The sequence below is a fragment of the Typopeltis vanoorti genome, chromosome 3, assembly GCF_054136105.1.
Source record: "Typopeltis vanoorti isolate ZY-2024b chromosome 3, IOZ_Tvanoo_1.0, whole genome shotgun sequence".
NCBI classification, from domain to species: Eukaryota; Metazoa; Arthropoda; class Arachnida; order Uropygi; family Thelyphonidae; genus Typopeltis; species Typopeltis vanoorti.
In genome coordinates, this window is record NC_143551.1 from 101017962 (window position 1) to 101035808 (window position 17847).

General features: G+C 36.8%; 1 protein-coding gene across 1 annotated transcript in view; it reads right to left on the reverse strand.

Moving 5' to 3' along the window:
- The window catches only part of Ipo9 (Importin 9), a 493522-nt gene that overhangs the window by 304511 nt on the left and 171164 nt on the right, over positions 1-17847 (reverse strand). The window contains exon 10 of the mRNA XM_090390464.1: positions 5386-5484. Within this exon, the coding sequence (XP_090246590.1) occupies positions 5386-5484 (99 nt within the window). The remainder of the gene's footprint in view (positions 1-5385; positions 5485-17847) is intronic.

A 17847-nucleotide genomic window follows, 5' to 3' on the forward strand; every position in this document is an offset into this window, starting at 1 on the left:
TTTTTATTTCTTTGATGGGGGAGCTTCTTCTCTTCTGAAGCATGGAGGAGTGATGTGGGAAAGAACAGGTAACCATGGGAGAGGAGTAAATCGTAAGGTGCCAGAAATGGTTCTCATTGTTATGGTAAGCTGTGTCCACAAGAGTTGTGTGTTGACTTTGGCTCCAAACTAGCAAACAATACTCCACCAATAGAGAAGACCAGAGAGCGGGCTGCTGTTCTAAGAGTCGAGGCATACAACCCCAAGCTGTGCCTGTAAGTGTGTTTATGGTGATGTTCCTGGCAGATACGACATCTTTAACTTAATTTTTTCCAAATGTTTTCAGTAAAACTATGGTCAAGTGTCACACCATGGTAACAAGAGTTACTTTCATGGATTGCAGAAGTTAATTTTTAGTTTTTCTATGAGCCTCGTGATTATTTAGGTGGAAAGCAAAAAGAACAGTTTTTGCTGGGATTAGGAGACACTTTCCAGATTTCAAAATCATTTTATAGTTAGCTCAGGTCTTCACTCAGTGATTCCTGAAGGCCTTGGAAGGTACTGTCTTGGGTGGCAATAGTTGTCATCAGCATGGTAAACTTTTGCTAGCTGTTGGAGGGATATTGCTTGTGCACAGGTAGAAAAAAATTGGGGTAAGGACAGATCCTTGTAGCAATTCATCCTGCAGGATGTTCTGCTTTTTTGTGAATTCAGATGAACCTTTATTTTTCTATTGGAGAGCATTTGCTCTAGTAATTTTAGAGTTGTTTGGCAGTTGATTATTTTGGCTGCTTTATACTGTAAACCATTCTTCCATACAATGTCATAAGCTGATGTTAGGTCTATAAAGACAGTACCTGTTTTTAAACCCTTTTGATAGCCAGCTTCTATATGGGTTATGAGACCTAAGACCTGGTCACAGCAGCTTCTGTCAAGCCTAAAACCAGCATGTTAACTGGGAAAGATGGCTTCTATTTTTGGAGAACTCCTAGAGAGAATTAACTTTTCAAAAAGTTTGTAAGAAGTGCAGAGTAATGCTATAGGACAGTAATTATTAGTGTTATCAGTTGACTTGGTGGATTTTGGCAAGGCTATATCTTTGATTCATGCCAAAGTTTTGGGAGCTGTTCATTAATTGAGGAAAAGAAATTAGATAGCAATTTTGCTCAATGTTAAGAGCTTTACCTGCTTTAGTTTGAGTGCTGAATCAATTTCATCTAGAGTTACTGGATTGGAGTTTGTTGTGGACTTTTTTGTAAAGACAATGGATCTCTTTTTTGGTATCTGTGGGAATTGAGTTTAGTTTTCTGTGCTAAGATGTGTGTGTGTGTGTGTGTGTGTGTGTGTGTGTGTGTGTGTGTGTGTGTGTGTGTGTGTGTGTGTGTGTGTGTGTGTGTGTGTGTGTGTGTGTGTGTGTGTGTGTGTGTGTGTGTGTGTGTGTGTCTCAGTCTGCTGTGCATTGTCCCTTACTTACACAGCCTAGTCATTGCGTGATATGTTTGTGTAGAGAATTTTTAACTGTTTTTGGCATTTTTTTTATTGCCCATGCAATCCAGGAAATGCAGAAAGAACAAAACCTAAAAGAAAAGTTGTAGTATCGACAACTGAGATGAAAAAATATATTATCATGAAACACGAAAGCAGTACACGTTGACAGATCTGGCGACGATATTTAAAACATCAAAGTCAACAATAAGTAGCATTCTTAAGAATAGGAAAGCAATAAAAGCAGCAAATGTGGCTAAAGGTGTTACAACATTGACCTCCAAGAGATCACATTATTGAAGAGATGGAAAAATTCCTTTTAGTGTGGATAAACGAGAAGCGATTACGTGGTGACGTTATTACTGAGAGAATTATTTGTGAGAAAGCCAAACATCTGCATAGTAGTGAACTTAAGAAATGCACACCTGAGACTAATACTGAAAATGGGAAGTTTAAAGGAAGTAGAGGCTGGTTCAATAAATTCAAAAATGGAACTGGGATCCATAGTGTTGTCATGCACGGAGAGGATGCGAGTGCTGATGTAGAAGAAGCAGACAAATTTGTAAAAACCTTTAAGGAGTACATGGATAGTGAGGGATTTGTATCTCAACAGGTTTTTAATTGCGATGAAACAGGTCATTTTTTTTGGAAAAAAATGCCCAAAAGGACCTATATCACAAAAGAAAAAAAGATGGCACTGGGATATAAACCTATGAAAGATAGAATTACTTTGCTGCTTTGTGGTAATGCTAGTGGAGACTATAAGATAAAGCCTTTGCTTGTTTACCATTCTGAAAATCCTTGCGTTTTTAAAAAGAACAATGTCATAAAGAGCAAATTCGGTGTTATGTTGAGGGCCAACATGAAAGCGTGGGTTACCAGAGTTTTTCACTGAGTGGATTTATCAAGAATTTGCTCCAACTGTAAAGCTTATATTACTGAAAAAAATTTACCATTAAAAGCTCTTCTAGTGATGGACATCTCCTGCTCATCCCCCAAATTTAGAGGAGGATTTAGTTGGTGAATTCAGTTTCATCAAGATAAAGTTTTTGCCGCCCAATACCACTTCTATCATACAACCCATGGACCAGCAAGTGATTTCAAACTTCAAAAAATTGTATATTAAGGCTATGTTTCAAAAGTGCTTTGAAATAACTAATGCCACAGAACTGACTTTTAAAGAATTTTGGAAAGAGCATTACAACATTCTTCATTGCTTAAGGATCGTCAGTAAGGCATGGAAAGAAGTTTCTATTAAAACAATTATTTCTGCTTGGAAAAAACTCTGGCCAGATTGTATTTCAGTCAGGGAAGTAGTAAGCTGTGAAGAAGAGTCTGTTGTAAATGAAATCGTGTCTTTGGGTAAAGCTATGGGATTAGAGGTGAGTGAAGAGGATGTAGAGGAGTTAATAGATGATCATAAAACCGAACTCAGCACAGAATAACTACAACATCTTCACAATCAACAACAAAAAGAAGTGGAAAAAGAAATTTTTATGGAAGAGAAGGATGCATTTCCGATGCCGACTTTCAAGAATTGTTCTCTGTTTGGGTTAGAACACAAGTCATTGTGGAAAAATGGCACCCTAATAAGAAGTAGTGACCAGGAATATCAACTTATTCGATGACAACGTGATGGGTTATTTTAAAAATATCAAAGAAAATCATCAGCGCTAAACAACATTAGATAGATTCTTCTCTGCAGAAAAAAGAGAACGTGAATCAGCATTCTCAACTCCAACTAAGAAGCAGAAAGAAGACACTTAACAATGGGAGCATTATTTTCATCGTTGTGATTTTTATATTAAAAAATATTCTTCACTGTTATTTTTATGTGGTAATAATTAAAATTAATAAAATAAATATAAGATCATTTTGTTTAATTTTTTCCAAGTTATTAACATTAAAAAACCTAGAATAGATAAAAAGATTATTGAAATTTTTTGGATATGGGAACGGATTAGTTCAGTTTCCATTATTTCTTATGTAAAATCTTGATTCGGACTTCGAACGATTCATAGTTCAAACAGGTTTCTGGAACGAATTAAATACGAACTACGAGGCATCACTGTATCTGGATGGTTCTCTTGTTCATACTCTACAAGAATACTACTACTTTCAGTTGACTAGTATAGCATGTACATTTTTCTAAATCCTCTCAGGATATGTTTCTTGCCAGATGCTATAAAAAGTTTAGTGAATCTTTTCATTTTATTCATAGTTAGTGTCTATGTTTCGTTTCAACCAAGCAACTCTCTACTAACCTTCAAATGAGTTAAATATAGCAAATCTTTATTCAGTGATTTGTGTCTCATTCTTTTTAACTTACATATCTACACAACAAAAACTTTTAATGCATTAAGTTTAGGTTTGCTAAGAACAAAGTAAATATCCTTCAAGTTTAAGAGAAAGAAAATAAAATATTTAATTGGTTCCTGCAAAGCCATTTGAAATAACTCTAATGGACCAAATCAGTTGCTAAAATCAATTGTTTGAACGTGATCAGCTGAAATTGACATTTTAAGGTGTTTCACAGTAAACTCAAAATTCAATTAGGAATGTGCTCTCTAATACTTTAAATGACTCCATTGCTATAATGCTGCATGAGTGAGAGAAGTCTACTCACAACAAAATCCACAGTTTTAAAAGAAGTGAACAAACTTTTACTTACAAACTGATACCTATAGGACATCAACTCTTCTTATGATCATACTGGGTATTTCATCTGCCAGGGATTGGTAGAAAAGAAATAATGTCCTGTTGTGCAGCAATATACTGTCTCACTGCTAAGAACTATTTTAAAAAATCAGTTTCTTAAAGTGCAACAACATGTATTATACCTTTACTTGGTTAAAAAAATTGAATATGTTTTCTGATTTTCAAGATATACTAAGGCAGATAATTTGAATATCTTAATTGTGCAATACTATCTAGATAAAGTGCGAGTGACCTCATTAGTCAGTGGGACTAATGAAGTACTAAGTAATAACAGTTCACAATGTGTATTTCATAATGGAGAGGGAAAACAATTGACGCTGGAAGAAACAAGAATTTATATTTTACATACTCCTAATTCTACTCTTAATCACTGTGAAATACTGATAGGTGCTTACTATCAGAATTGGCTGATAAGGAGTCTGAATAATAAGTGTTAATAAAATGTATAGCAAGTTAAAATAAATTACCACTTTCTCAAAAATTCCCCCTTCCCCCCTTTTTTTTTACAGTATAAGAAAGTATATATTTTCCAAATATATATATATATATATATAAATTAATTTAAATGACTCTATACCAAGAAAGAAAAGTTTAATGTAAAGATATGACTAGTTTCGTTCAAAATTCAACTTCTTCAGGTATCACAGGCAAAGAATTAAATAAAAAATAACAGAGACATGATAAAATACATTAACAGATCTCGTATAAAACACAAGTACATTTAAAAACAGGAATGCGTGCTTCTGTTCCAAATGAAGTTGACTACGTGTGTGAGCTGACACGAGTGCACCAGTATTGGACAGTCGCAATGTTTGCATCAGAAATATTGTAGCTAAGGCTGTTATGCACACATTGCCACTGTCCAATACTGCCGCACTCGTGTCAGCTCACGCACGTAGTCAATTTCATTTGGTACTCAAGCATGCATTCCTGTTTTTAAATGTACTCGTGTGTTTTATACTAGATCTATTAATGTATTTTATCATGTCTCTGTTATTTTTTATTTAATTCTTTGCCTGTGATACCTGAAGAAGTTGAATTTTGAATGAAACTAGTCATATCTTTACATTAAACTTTTCTTTCTTGGTATAGAGTCATTTAAATTCATTTTTATACACATTTTCTACTGAGTAAAATTATGAACAATAATATATATATATATATTCTTATTTAAATTTTAATCTAAATTTACTACTATATTACCATGAGAAGATCCTGGGCAGAAATTCTAACTGAATAAGAAAATGTATCATCATCTTCATCTTCTACAAATCGATTTGGATCACTGCTCCACTGCCTTACCTTAAAAAGGATATTTACACATTTTTAATGCATTTTATATTTTTATTGTCATCATATATACATATATACATGGGCTGTTCAATAAGTAATAAGACTAATTTTACTGTGGCGAAACCACTCAGAGCACAATATTAATTTCTGTGGAATAAAGAAATGTTGCTGTATGTATTAACAAAAGAAGTTGATGGATGGTGTATACGGGCTGATGTGCCAGAGTGTCACGTGACTAAACGCAAGTGCTCATCGGTGCGCCTACGAGGTGCAACCAGTCTTCGAAATGGAAGCGTCCTTGGAACAGCACTATGCAATTAAATTTTGTGTGCGTTTGCAAAAATTGGCATTGGACACTTTTAACATGATACGCAAAGCTTTCCACGATGAAGCAATGTTGAGGGCAAGTGTTTTTTGCTGGCATAAAACTTTTAAGGAAGGAAGGCAAAATGTGGAAGATCTTGAACGTGAGGGAAGACCTTCGACATCCATCACAGAGACAATGATCAACACAGCGGCGATTATCATCAAGCACGTCAAAAGGAAGCGTCCATTGCTGAAGAATGGCTTCTTATTGCACCACGATAATGCAAGGCCACATATTGCTGGTTGTGTAGTGGACGTTTTGCAGAAGAACAACACAGATATCCTACCACACCCTTCATACAGTCCTGATCTCGCACCGTGCGATTTCTGGCTGTTTCCTCAGCTCAAGAAACCACTAAGATGCCGCCATTTCGAAAGCAACAAAGCATGTGTAAAAGCTGCGGAGGCGGTTTTGAAAGAACTCTCACGTGTTTAAGAAGTGGATGCAACGTTGGGACAAATGCATCACGTCTCACAGTAGTTACTTCGAAAAAGACCATGTAAATGATGACGATTAAAGGTAATCTGTTTTCTGTATAAATATAGTCTTATTACTTATTGAACAGCCTACGTATATAGTTTTGTTTGTTTAATCCTTTAACTGCTGATTTTATATTCTACTGACATTGTCCCATGTGCTGAATTAATTTTGCAAAAAATTTATAAATAAAATCAATTAAAATTCTTGCTGAAGTAAGAAGTCCAAACATCATACATTCTTTATATACACTTGTTCACTCACAAAAATGGCAATAACAGTGTTTTATAAAATTTGCATGATCAAGGGGTGTCCACTTGATTAAGCAAATTACACATATTAATTTATGTAGAATCACCAAGATCTTCTACATCTGAAGTACACGATTCACGCCATCTACCGCCCTCCACCACAACCAGTATTTTTTGTCTGTAAATTGTATTCTGAAGAGCTGATTTGTCTGTATGCAGGCTGAAAAACCCAAGTTTCCATGAGAAAAAAAAAAAAACCCTGCTACCTCCGTATGAGATTGGCTAACTCACCTTCGATTGAAAAAGTCCATATATAAAGATTCCTCCCGTCACGACAAGAATCAAACTTAGGCCTTTTCCAATCAAAGGGCACAATGTACGGTCATTCTTCCAACTGCGTTACAGAGGTGCTTAATATGATTAGTTGCACCAGTTCAAATTTTTCTCTTCAGATGTCATACAAGGACAGAAACCCAAGTCAAATAAACTTCAATCGAGTTAACTCTATCGTAGCAAGGTCGCCATTTTTTTTCGTGCTCGAGTTAACTCGAACGTAGCAGTTAAAGGGTTAATATGGATGTAATATCATTCTATGATATCACATCTTGTTTGGTATGAAGACAAAACTATTGTTCTTAACAATTGGAATACTCCATTCAGCAAGTACTAAAAAAGTGAATAAAGTAAACAAGCATATATATATATATATATATAAATTAGACTTTTTTTTTTTGTTATGTGAAGGTTTTTTTTTTTTCAATAAAGGATTTGATTCCTCATATTATTACAAGAAATCCTATTATCGTTGTCATGTTCCTTTCATGGTATTAAGTATTGAGGACTACTGCTTTGGTATCATAATTTTTTTCCCCTTTTGTTTTAAATATATGTATATATATTTTATTTATTTATTTTGTTATTTTAATTTATTTTTCTTTTGTAGTCATGTCTCACATTTTATTCACATACTGAATCCATTTTTCGAAATTATCCATTTTTTTAAAGTTGATTCTTGTCACGGTCCTTTTCTTTTCTTTTTTGGTTGTTGTTCAGTTTCATACTTGCTATTTTTCACTATATTTCATTTCCATGCAATCAGCAGAGGTTATTTAAATCACTGAATATTGTTAGACCTTTATTTCTTTATATTAAATTTGTTTTAAAAATATTAATCATGCCAATAATTCTGATATTTATAAATTTTATGTAAAGATAAATGTATGTTTAGAAAAAGCAGTGGATATAAACATAATGAAAATGATGGCCCTAGTCAGAGATTTAAACAGCAGGATAGAAAATGAATCGCACACATATAGGGATGTTTCTAGAAAATTTGGAGAAGAGAAAAACTAATAATAACTGCAAGTACCTGCTAGAATTGTGTTCAGGACATGGGATACTATAATGGGCTATCATCATTTTCAACATAAAGATGTGTCCAAATTCACACGGAGAAAAGAAACAAGAAAAAAACATCTTACTATATTATTAGTGATATCTTCACACTAATTCAGGATACAAGATTATACATGGGATTTGAAATTGGAAGTGATCACCATTCGTTTTAAGGATAAAAATGAAACCATATTGAAAATGTGACACCTTGAAGGACTCATCACAGGAAGACAATCTATTCCACTATACACAACTCACCATCTCCCCTGCTTAATCTTCCAGCTACTACTACTACTACCATAAAGACATTACTACCATCAACACAATGCCATTTGCCACCACCAAAAGGTGAACTGTAGATTTAACTATAGAAATATTCAAGAAAAAATGAAAGAGTTCTAAAACAGAACCAAACATTTGACTCTCAGTGGGAAACTTGGATGAAAACATAGCTTGATTTGGCCAGAAAGACATGATGAAGTTGTCTGCAAAGATAAAAAAAAAGCCAGAATTCCATGGTAGATTCGAGTAGTTTAAGAGGTAGTCCTGGAAAATATGAAAAATATCCAAGTTTCCAAAAAATAATCTAGAATGCCTTAAGAGTAGTCTCTTAAGAATACAGAAAAAAAATGTAAGAGAGCTAAACTATGTGTAACAGTAGACAAAAACAAAACTTAGGAAGGCTTAGATAAGTAGATAAATATCAGGAAGTGGCAAATTGAAAAAGCTCTTAGAAAAGGAGGAAATTAATTCAGATATCCAGAATATTTTTAGTTTTCATGGCGAAGTTCCCATGAAAACTAAAAATAAACGGGATATCTGGATTAATTTATTTGAGAGTCTGTTAAATGAAATGAGCAGTGACAGAATGGTAGAAAATATTCAAGAGGAATGTTCCAATTTTCCTCATGAATCTGAAGAACTGTTATCACTACTTTCTGAAACTATCTTTTTCCTTTATCATTTTTGGTTTCTGTGGAGATAAATTAACAACTTCAGCAGAGATATATTTTTTAAAATTCCAGTTAAACATACAGTTGTCTTGAACAGTGTCAAGTGATTAGTGTATCTGTATTCAAACCTGCAGGCTGAATACAGATTTGAATTCCACTGCATGGATAAGTCTTTAAGTGGAAGATGAATTTCACTGCACAATGTGAGACCACTCTCTTATTAAAAGCATCCAGAGGCTTGAAAAGTTCTATGTCTGATCTATAAAGCAGGGCTTCCAAGACTATGTAAAAAATAAACAACAACAAATAATAATAATAATAATATATATATATATATATATATATATAAATTAGAAAAAATCCTTAGTGCACACCGAGTACTAATGTGTTATAAGTTGAAAAAAAACTTTCATGGATAGAAGTCATAAAAAATAAATCCTTCATGTAGAAAAAAACTATAAAACATCTGGAATGTGGAAAGGCACCTGAAGTAGATGATAAACCAGAAATGCTAAAATATGGAGGTATAAAAGTTTTGCAGTAGCTACACTGCATAATTCAGATGGGACGATCAGAAGATCGAATTCTGGATGATTGGAGGTGTATAGTGGCTAATATCATTTTCTCTTCAGAGTAGAGCCATTAGTTTCTCTCTCTCTCTCTCTTTCTTTTCATATGTAGTGCAGTACAGTATACTGCAGATGAAAATCTTGCTGAGCATGCTCAACATACTGCAATAATTGATAAACTAGGTAGCCAACACCACCTTTATTCTAATGGTACGGAATAGAGGTTATATTCTAATATCAGCTATTAAAGTGAGTTCATAGGCTATCTTCTCGAGAACACAGAGGGCTGAATCTGATGGTAACGTGTTTAGCAAATAATCCTGATGCTGCTTACTATGCTAGATTTTGTTCTGTAGGAAATCCAGTATAACATCTTACGGGGGGGGGGGGGGGGGGGAAATACTGTCATGCCCAAATTTACATTACAGTCTGGGCACTACCTGTGTGAGAGCTATTTGCACAAATCCATCTCTGCTGCAAGCCAATGTTCTATAAATTTTAGCACCGAGTCCCAAAGATAACCAAACAAATACAAGTGTCAAAGCAATATAAAAAAAAAAACTCCCGACAAAACTATACCCAATCAACCAAAATTTCATTCAATAAAAAAAAAAGTTTTTTTCCTATCCATTTCACCAATATCCAGGGAATCCACACAAAAAAATGATGTGCACCACCACCACCATGGCATCAACTTTTGATCAGCCATTCTTAAACCACAGTTAGCATCCTATATGACTGCAATTTACCTCAGCTATCTCAACTACATTACACCTTCGTAAGAAGTGTCAAATCAGATATACCAAAAATTATGAAAACTGGAGTCTGTGCTACATGATCTGCTTTCACTCAAGATTTCTTTGTCTCACTTTATAGCTATCACTGGCTCTTTTCACATCTATCCTAATTCAAATAACCACGATGTTATCTTTGATTATCTCTGAAAATTGTTTTCATTCAGTCTAATTATCCAAATTGTCAGACTATCTTAAATGCAGACTTTAATGTTTATAACTCAAACTTGCTCAACTTCTCTAACTTCACAGGTCAAGCTGGTATTCACAATGTTATTCTGGATACCAATAAATACTTTGGACCTTTCCTCAATCGGCTCTGCACCCCCCCCCCCCCAACTACATTCCAATGCTTGCTCTCCTCTTGGAAACTGATCATAATCTTATCTACATTTCCTTTTCTGCAGATTAATTTTCTTCCAGCCAAGGTCCAGCTTTGTACTATACGGCTCCACAATGATGCCAAATAGATGACTCCTGGGATTCCCACACCACTAAGGTATGATTACTGTTTCCATTCTCTCGATCTAATCACCTGCTCTGACTAAATATATGAATAATTCTTATTGTGATAAGTACTTTCATTTCCTGCTCCACTATTTCCCCCCCACCCCCAACCTTTATGCAAGCAACTAGTTTTCTAAAAATGTGCACTGCAGTTTAAGATAAAAATTCAGCATACAATTCGATGCCAACACTACTGTACAAATAGGTATAAGAAAATCAACAAATTCAAAGCAGTTTTGCAAGAGCAAGTTTGCTTCCTATTCAAATAAGTCAAGCCTTCTCATCTCTTGCTAAGGTTGGTGGATGCAACTTCTGCATCTCTCTCATTTCCAGGGTGTACCATGGTACATCGCCCAAAGATAAGGCAAACCTCTTAGCATTAGTCTTTTCCTTCAACTGCCATATAGACAATCAAGGCAATCAACTTGATCTTTTTGAACCACAAATTGCTCACAACATGCTTTTATTTGATCATTCACAAAAACGAGCATCAGAAAAATCTTCATTAAGCTTGATACTAATGTCTCCTGGTTCAGATGGTAACCCTACAATTGAGCTAAAACCTGTACTCTGAAATTAACACCTGCATCACCCTATATAATCTGTGATACTCATCTGGAATCGACCCATCAATATGAATGCAGGCCTTTATCCAGCCTGTCTCTAAAAAAAAGAGATGAAAGCCAGCCAAACTATCATCCCTTTGCCTAAATACTCTTGAAAGTGACAGAGGAAGTCATCAACCATCATCACTACTATGGATTCCACCACTGCTGTTCTACAGCAGACTACACACTTACCTTATCTACCTTTGGATGGAAGTAACAGAAAGATTTAGGCATTCATGATAATACATGTTACATCCAGAGCAGCAAGGTTTTCTTAGCACGCTAGAAACTTAGTCCCCCCCTCCTGTCCCTTTTTGACCAGACTGCCAGTTTACTCTCTAGTCATTCACTATGTTGTGTCATAGTGGATGACTTATCTTAGATATCAATACCGTTGTATTACATGGTTCTGTACTTTTGCCTCACTCTTCTTCTTCCAATACAACAATTATCTTTTCTAACTTCAAATAATACCTCTAGTTTTGCTGATGACAGTAATCTTATTAACTGGAAGAAAGATCCTCTTACTTTTGATACTGTTCTGATTTACAGTCTAGATCAGGGGGGTTCTCCACCTGGTTGTGATTGTAGGCACATTCGAGATTGGGAAGAGAGTGGTGGGCACCAATATTTTTTTCTATGAAAATTTATACTTGCTTATCATATCAAATGATAACAATTAACAAATTAATGAACTATGAAAGTAGGATAAATACACATGTAATATTTATTATACAACTAAATTAAACCATTGCATAATAAGCAAAAACATTTCTCTTTACTCTGGATAAAACAATAGTCTTCTTCCCAATCGTTGTTGAATTTATAGGTTCATTGTTTGTTATTTGGATTACTCATTTTGGGACAAAATTTTTAAACACGAGAAAACAATGTGTAGTCAAAGCGTGCCAACAACACTGGTGAAGTGGTGACACATCCCTCAAGCGCATGGTTGCTAGTAGACTAAATACATAAAACACATGCACAAAAACTGGCACTGGTAACACTCACACTCAAAGACAGAGGAATTAAAAATTGTTCATAATATAACATAAATGTTAAAATTTTTTTACAATTTCAATAAATATTATTACTAGAAAACATTTTCCAGTTTTAATTTTATTTAGCACTAACAGCAGGCATTTTTGCACTTGCAGGCATAGGGTTTAGAACCGCTAATCTAGATCAATTTCTCTTCTTGGGTTAAACATATCAGCTCCATAGCCTTCTCAGTCTCCAAAAACTTGTATTCTTTTTCATTCAAACACTATTTCTCTCCTACTCATCACCCAACACTTTATAAATCCCAAATCTGACTAACCTTGGAATACTGCTCTCACATTCAGGTGGTGAACCCAAAACCTTTTTAAGAATGTCAAATGTAACAGAAAAATAATCTCACAATATGTGATCTCTCACAGACTCCCTCCAGTCCTTTTCTCAACGGTGGTCTGTTTCTGCACTTTCAAGGGTGTTCCTCCAATGAACTGGTCATTACTATTCTTCCACTTTCTTCTAATAATGTAAGAATATGAGCAGCCACTAGTCAACAACTCTACACACTTCAACTCTAAATTATCAAAGTTCACACATGATGTAAAGCCACCTGCACACACACACCCATATATATATGCTGGATAGTCATACAAACGTTTGTTTACTCATGCTTGGTTAGAGGATAAAATCAGTAACAAAGTGTCTTGCAAAGTATAATTTGATTTCTAACCAAGTGATAAAACTGGATATCAATATTTTCATCTACAATATTTTAATAATATGGTTATTACTATACAATAAACATATTACTCAATATTAAATTCAATTTGTTTTGAATAAAATATTTCTTCACATAGTTACCTTGCTTTTTGAAGCTTTATTAGTGTTATCAATTATAGCAACCAAAAGCTTGGAATATGGTTGGTAAGATGCTAATGCAATTCTTACAAGCTTGGTTTAGGTGTTCAATGAAGACAGAGGGGGTACAGTCAATTCTCACTATAGCAAACACTACAGAACCACACAACAAGTTGGATATAGTAGATAAACTGTAATGTGATTTTTTTCAGCCTGGAAATGAACCTGTAGGGATTTGATCACACTTTTCAGCAGTCTGTTATAGTGAGTGTGTCACTGCAGTGTTTTCTATAGTGAGAGCGTCACTGCAGTGTTTTCTATAGTGAGAGCTGACTGTACTTTCATTTCATAAGCTTCATTTTTGAATATAGGCCATTACAATTATCCAGTTCTGAATAATTATATTAATCACTAGACACTGCTTAGTATTCGAATATTTTTCATTAATTCATCCATCTTCAAGGCCCACCTTGCCTAATTGGGTTGTGGGGGCAGCAGCTGCAAGAGGAACTTCCAATGGCATGATCCTCTGCCACCAAGCTCAGGTGTTCTGGTGGGACTCCCAGACCGTGTCCACCCAAGGCTCTGGATGTAATCTATCCAGCAAGTCCTTGGCCTTCCACCCTCCGGCATGGCAAAGAGGGCCTGCTGAGAGGGGGAGGGGGGGGCTCTCTTGTGGCATTCTGACCAGGTGCCCGTGCCATCGTAACTGTGATCTCTCGACCCGGAGAAGCAGCGGCTGAGTATTGAGGGTTTCCCAAATTGCAGAGCTTCTGACTCTGTCGAGTCTTGTTAGCTGCAACTCCTCGCAGGAATCTCATTTCAGCCGCTTGGATTCATGTCCACATTCTTTCAGTCATTACCCAGCTCTCATGACCATAGGCAAGGATGGGGGACATAGACTGTATTGAAAACAGCCAGCTTTGTCTTCTGGCTTAACTCCGGCTTCAATACTACCGAATGGCCAAGCTCCCGCAATATTGCGCTTGCTGAGCCAATTCGAGTATCTGGCTCTATGTCCCACTTTCCATCACTCATGAATATGGACCCAAGATATTTAAACTTCTCCACCTGCCTCAGTGGGACTCCACTCACATGTAGAGTACACTGGGATGGTTGTCTTGAGACCACAAATGTTTCTGTTTTGGCCACACTGATCTTCATCGCAGCTTCTGCACAAACAGTTACAAACCTATCCAGGGTCTGCTGAAGGTCATCTGTGGAAGAGTTAAGCAGAACTAGGTCATCTGCAAAAAAGCAGCCATCCAATGCCACATCTTCCAATTCTGACACACTCACTGCCTCGGATGTGCCTATCAATCCAGTCCAAAAATATTATGAAAAGGAGGGGGTGACAGAACACACTCTTAGCAGAGACCAATGGAGACTGTGAAAGGTTCGACTTTGTGCTGTTTACTCTGACACAAAATCCGGGAATTCATACAGGGACTTGATGGCAGCTAACAGTTGGCCATCCACTCCATCCTGTACTACTTGCCAAAGCTTATCCCAAGGAACCCGGTCATATGCTTTCTCCAATTCCACAAAACATGTGTAGACATTCTTGGCATATTCCCAAGATTTCTCAAAGACTTGCCTTAAAGTGATTTTGAAATCTTAAGAAGAACAATCTGGCTTTCATCTTGGTAGAAGCACAACCAAGATGAAAGCCAGATTGTTCTTCTTGGAACTTTGACTCAATTATGCTCCTGCACCTTCTTTCCAAGCACCTAGCATATACTTTTCCCCGGAAGGCTGAGCAAAGAGATGCCATGATAGTTGCTGCAATCTCTCTGGTCTCCCTTCTTGAAGACCAGTATTATTATGCCTGTCTGCCATTGCTTTGGTGCTCGCCCAGATATCCCAGCAGCCTGACACACTCGAGTCAGCCAGAGAACACACCGTCTTGATTTAAGGCTTTTAGCATTTCGAGCTGAATTTCATCATCACAACCAGCAGCCCTGCCGATTTTAACGATTTTATTGCTAAATGGACCTCTTCTGTTGTGAGACTAGTCATTGCCCCAATCTGAACCTCTTGAATGTCCACAACTGCTGTTCCACCTGGGTTGATGAGGCTCTCACAGTATTCCCTCCATCTGTGGAGGATATTCTTCTCGGCTGTTAACAGTGCACATCGCAGGTCTTAATTGCCCTTGCTGTGCATGATTTTCTCTCCAGAAGGTGGTGGATGGTCTGCCAGAATACTTTGTTTGCATTTGAATAGGATGAATCTAATCTTTCTCCATAGGATTCCCAAGCCTTCTGCTTTGCTGTCTTTACTGCCATGTCAGCAGCAGCTTTTCATGCCTCAGTGTACCAGAAATGCATCTCAGGTGACCTGACCCTAAGCCATGTTAGGTAGGTCTCCTTTTTTGTCCAGACAGCTTTTTGGACTTCTTGGTTCCACCAAAGTGTCCTTTTCTCACTGGCCATCACCACGCCAAACCGCAGCATGAGAGTGCAGAAGCAATGACAGCTGTTCTGAACAGCTCCCACTCCTCCTCAACATCTGCAGAATGTTTGGGAATCTCTTTGAACTTGGAGATGTTATCTGCAAAATTCTTCCTCACAGCCTCATTTTCCAATGCCTCCCATTTCACATGGTATAGCTGCTTAAGCCTACCAGCGTTGATGGTAGCATTTGGTTTCTGTAGCCGTAGAGTGTAGACAAGAAGGTGGTGGTCAGTTGACAGTTCTGCCCCTTTCTTCAGACGAACGTCCAGCACTGAGGAAAATAGGTCTGCTGAGACTATAAAGAAGTCAATCAGAGACCTTTGTCCAAGTGTATCCTTGTACCAGGTATACTTATGGACTTCTCGGTGCTGGAAGTAGGTATTCATTATAGACAAGCTGTTAGTACAGCAAAAGTCCAATAATTTCAACCTATTTGCATTAAGGTCAGGGTCTCCATTCCTCCCAATCATACCCCTTCATATCTGGTCATCTGTTCCAACATGTGCATTAAAGTCACCCATTAGCAGGACTGATTCCATGTCAAAAGCAGCATCCACTTTCTCTAGGAAGGCAGAGTATTCTGACTCCAAATTAGATGCACCACAGCCAAGTTGTGGTTTTTCATCTGGAGCCTTAACACATATATCCGTCCCCCCAATGGGATCCACTCAGCAACACAGTCTGACAGCCGCCACACCCACCTGAGCAGACATTCTTGGGCTCACACCAGAGTAGTAGAGCTTCCATCCCCTCATCCAGGCCGACAGTTCCAGCACCTCTCCTCTTGGTCGAGGAAAGCCCGACTAAATCTAGTTGGTAGCACTTGGCTTCCTTGACCAGTTCCCTTCTCCTTCCCTGTCAGAGAAAAGATGTTCCAGTTGCCTACAGCCATAGTCTGGTGCTGTTGTCATTGCCATTTCTGTCCTTTTGCTGAACCATTTCTTTGCGCTGCCCCTACACACCTCCCCAAACAGGTATCGGGCCCATTGATGGAGTTTCTCTAGCAGAGTGCTGAGGAATGGTGTCTAAGAGAGACTGTAACATATTTTCTGAACAGGTTCCTCTGCCTAAAACCTGACACGTCCCTTGGTAACCCGCGTGACGGATGATGAAGTATGACCATTGTATGATGACCTGACCTGACCATGTTACAGTGTTTGTTAATGCCCTATTAGCACTACCGCCTTGGTTTGGGACTGCTCCACTTTCCCCTCATTGTAACTAGTTTACATATCTGCAAGTCATTCTGCTATCCACTACCTGCTGACCTGCCCAGTAGCTGAGGCTCATCCCTTTCATGAATATGCTTCCAAAAATTCAGACACAGTTGAGCTACAAAACTGTGTCTTAATTGTTTTATTCCTTCATCCTCTTGAAGCTCCAGTAGAACTATTTCAAGAGCAGTCTTATCCATTGCAACTGAATGAGATGGGCATCCATTTGTTATCAAATCAATTAGACATAGATTTCGATATTAAAAAAAGAAAGGGGGGGGGATTTAAGAGCTGAACTCAATCTGTTTAAGGGCAATTTTCATCCAAAAAATCTGCTCAAATTTCTTCAGAGAAGGAAAATGGCATATTATATGATCTGAGGTCTCTACAATTTTAAAAAAAAAAAATCTTCACTTTGTTTTTGAAACAATATTAGTTGTCCAAGATTTTGAAAACAAGTTTATCTTTTCAAACTTTTTTTGAACTAAGATAATGTAATTTAACACAGACATAATGCCTAACTCCTCCTCCCGCCTTTTTTTTGTTTTTTCTGGTTAAATACAAAATCTTCATAACATTCCATAAATATCTTTTTTCCTTGTATTTACACTTTTTAGATAACATCAATGTACTCTTATAAAAATTATAAAAACACATCAAAATTTCTAAATCATTAGATCCCAACCCATCAATATTTATGCAGTGAAGCAGTCAAATCTGATCAACAAACACCATGATGTAATACTGCTACAACACTAATGTATCATTACTGTATTGTTCATGAGCATTTTTTAAATCTGTATCTTTCAATGGAGGGTGTGTTTAGACACAATGAGACTTATTTGAGCCTACTAACCCACAGAAGGATCTACTAAAGAAGAGGTGAGAAATTTGTTTAATCATTTTTCGAATCATAGAGAAGGCAGA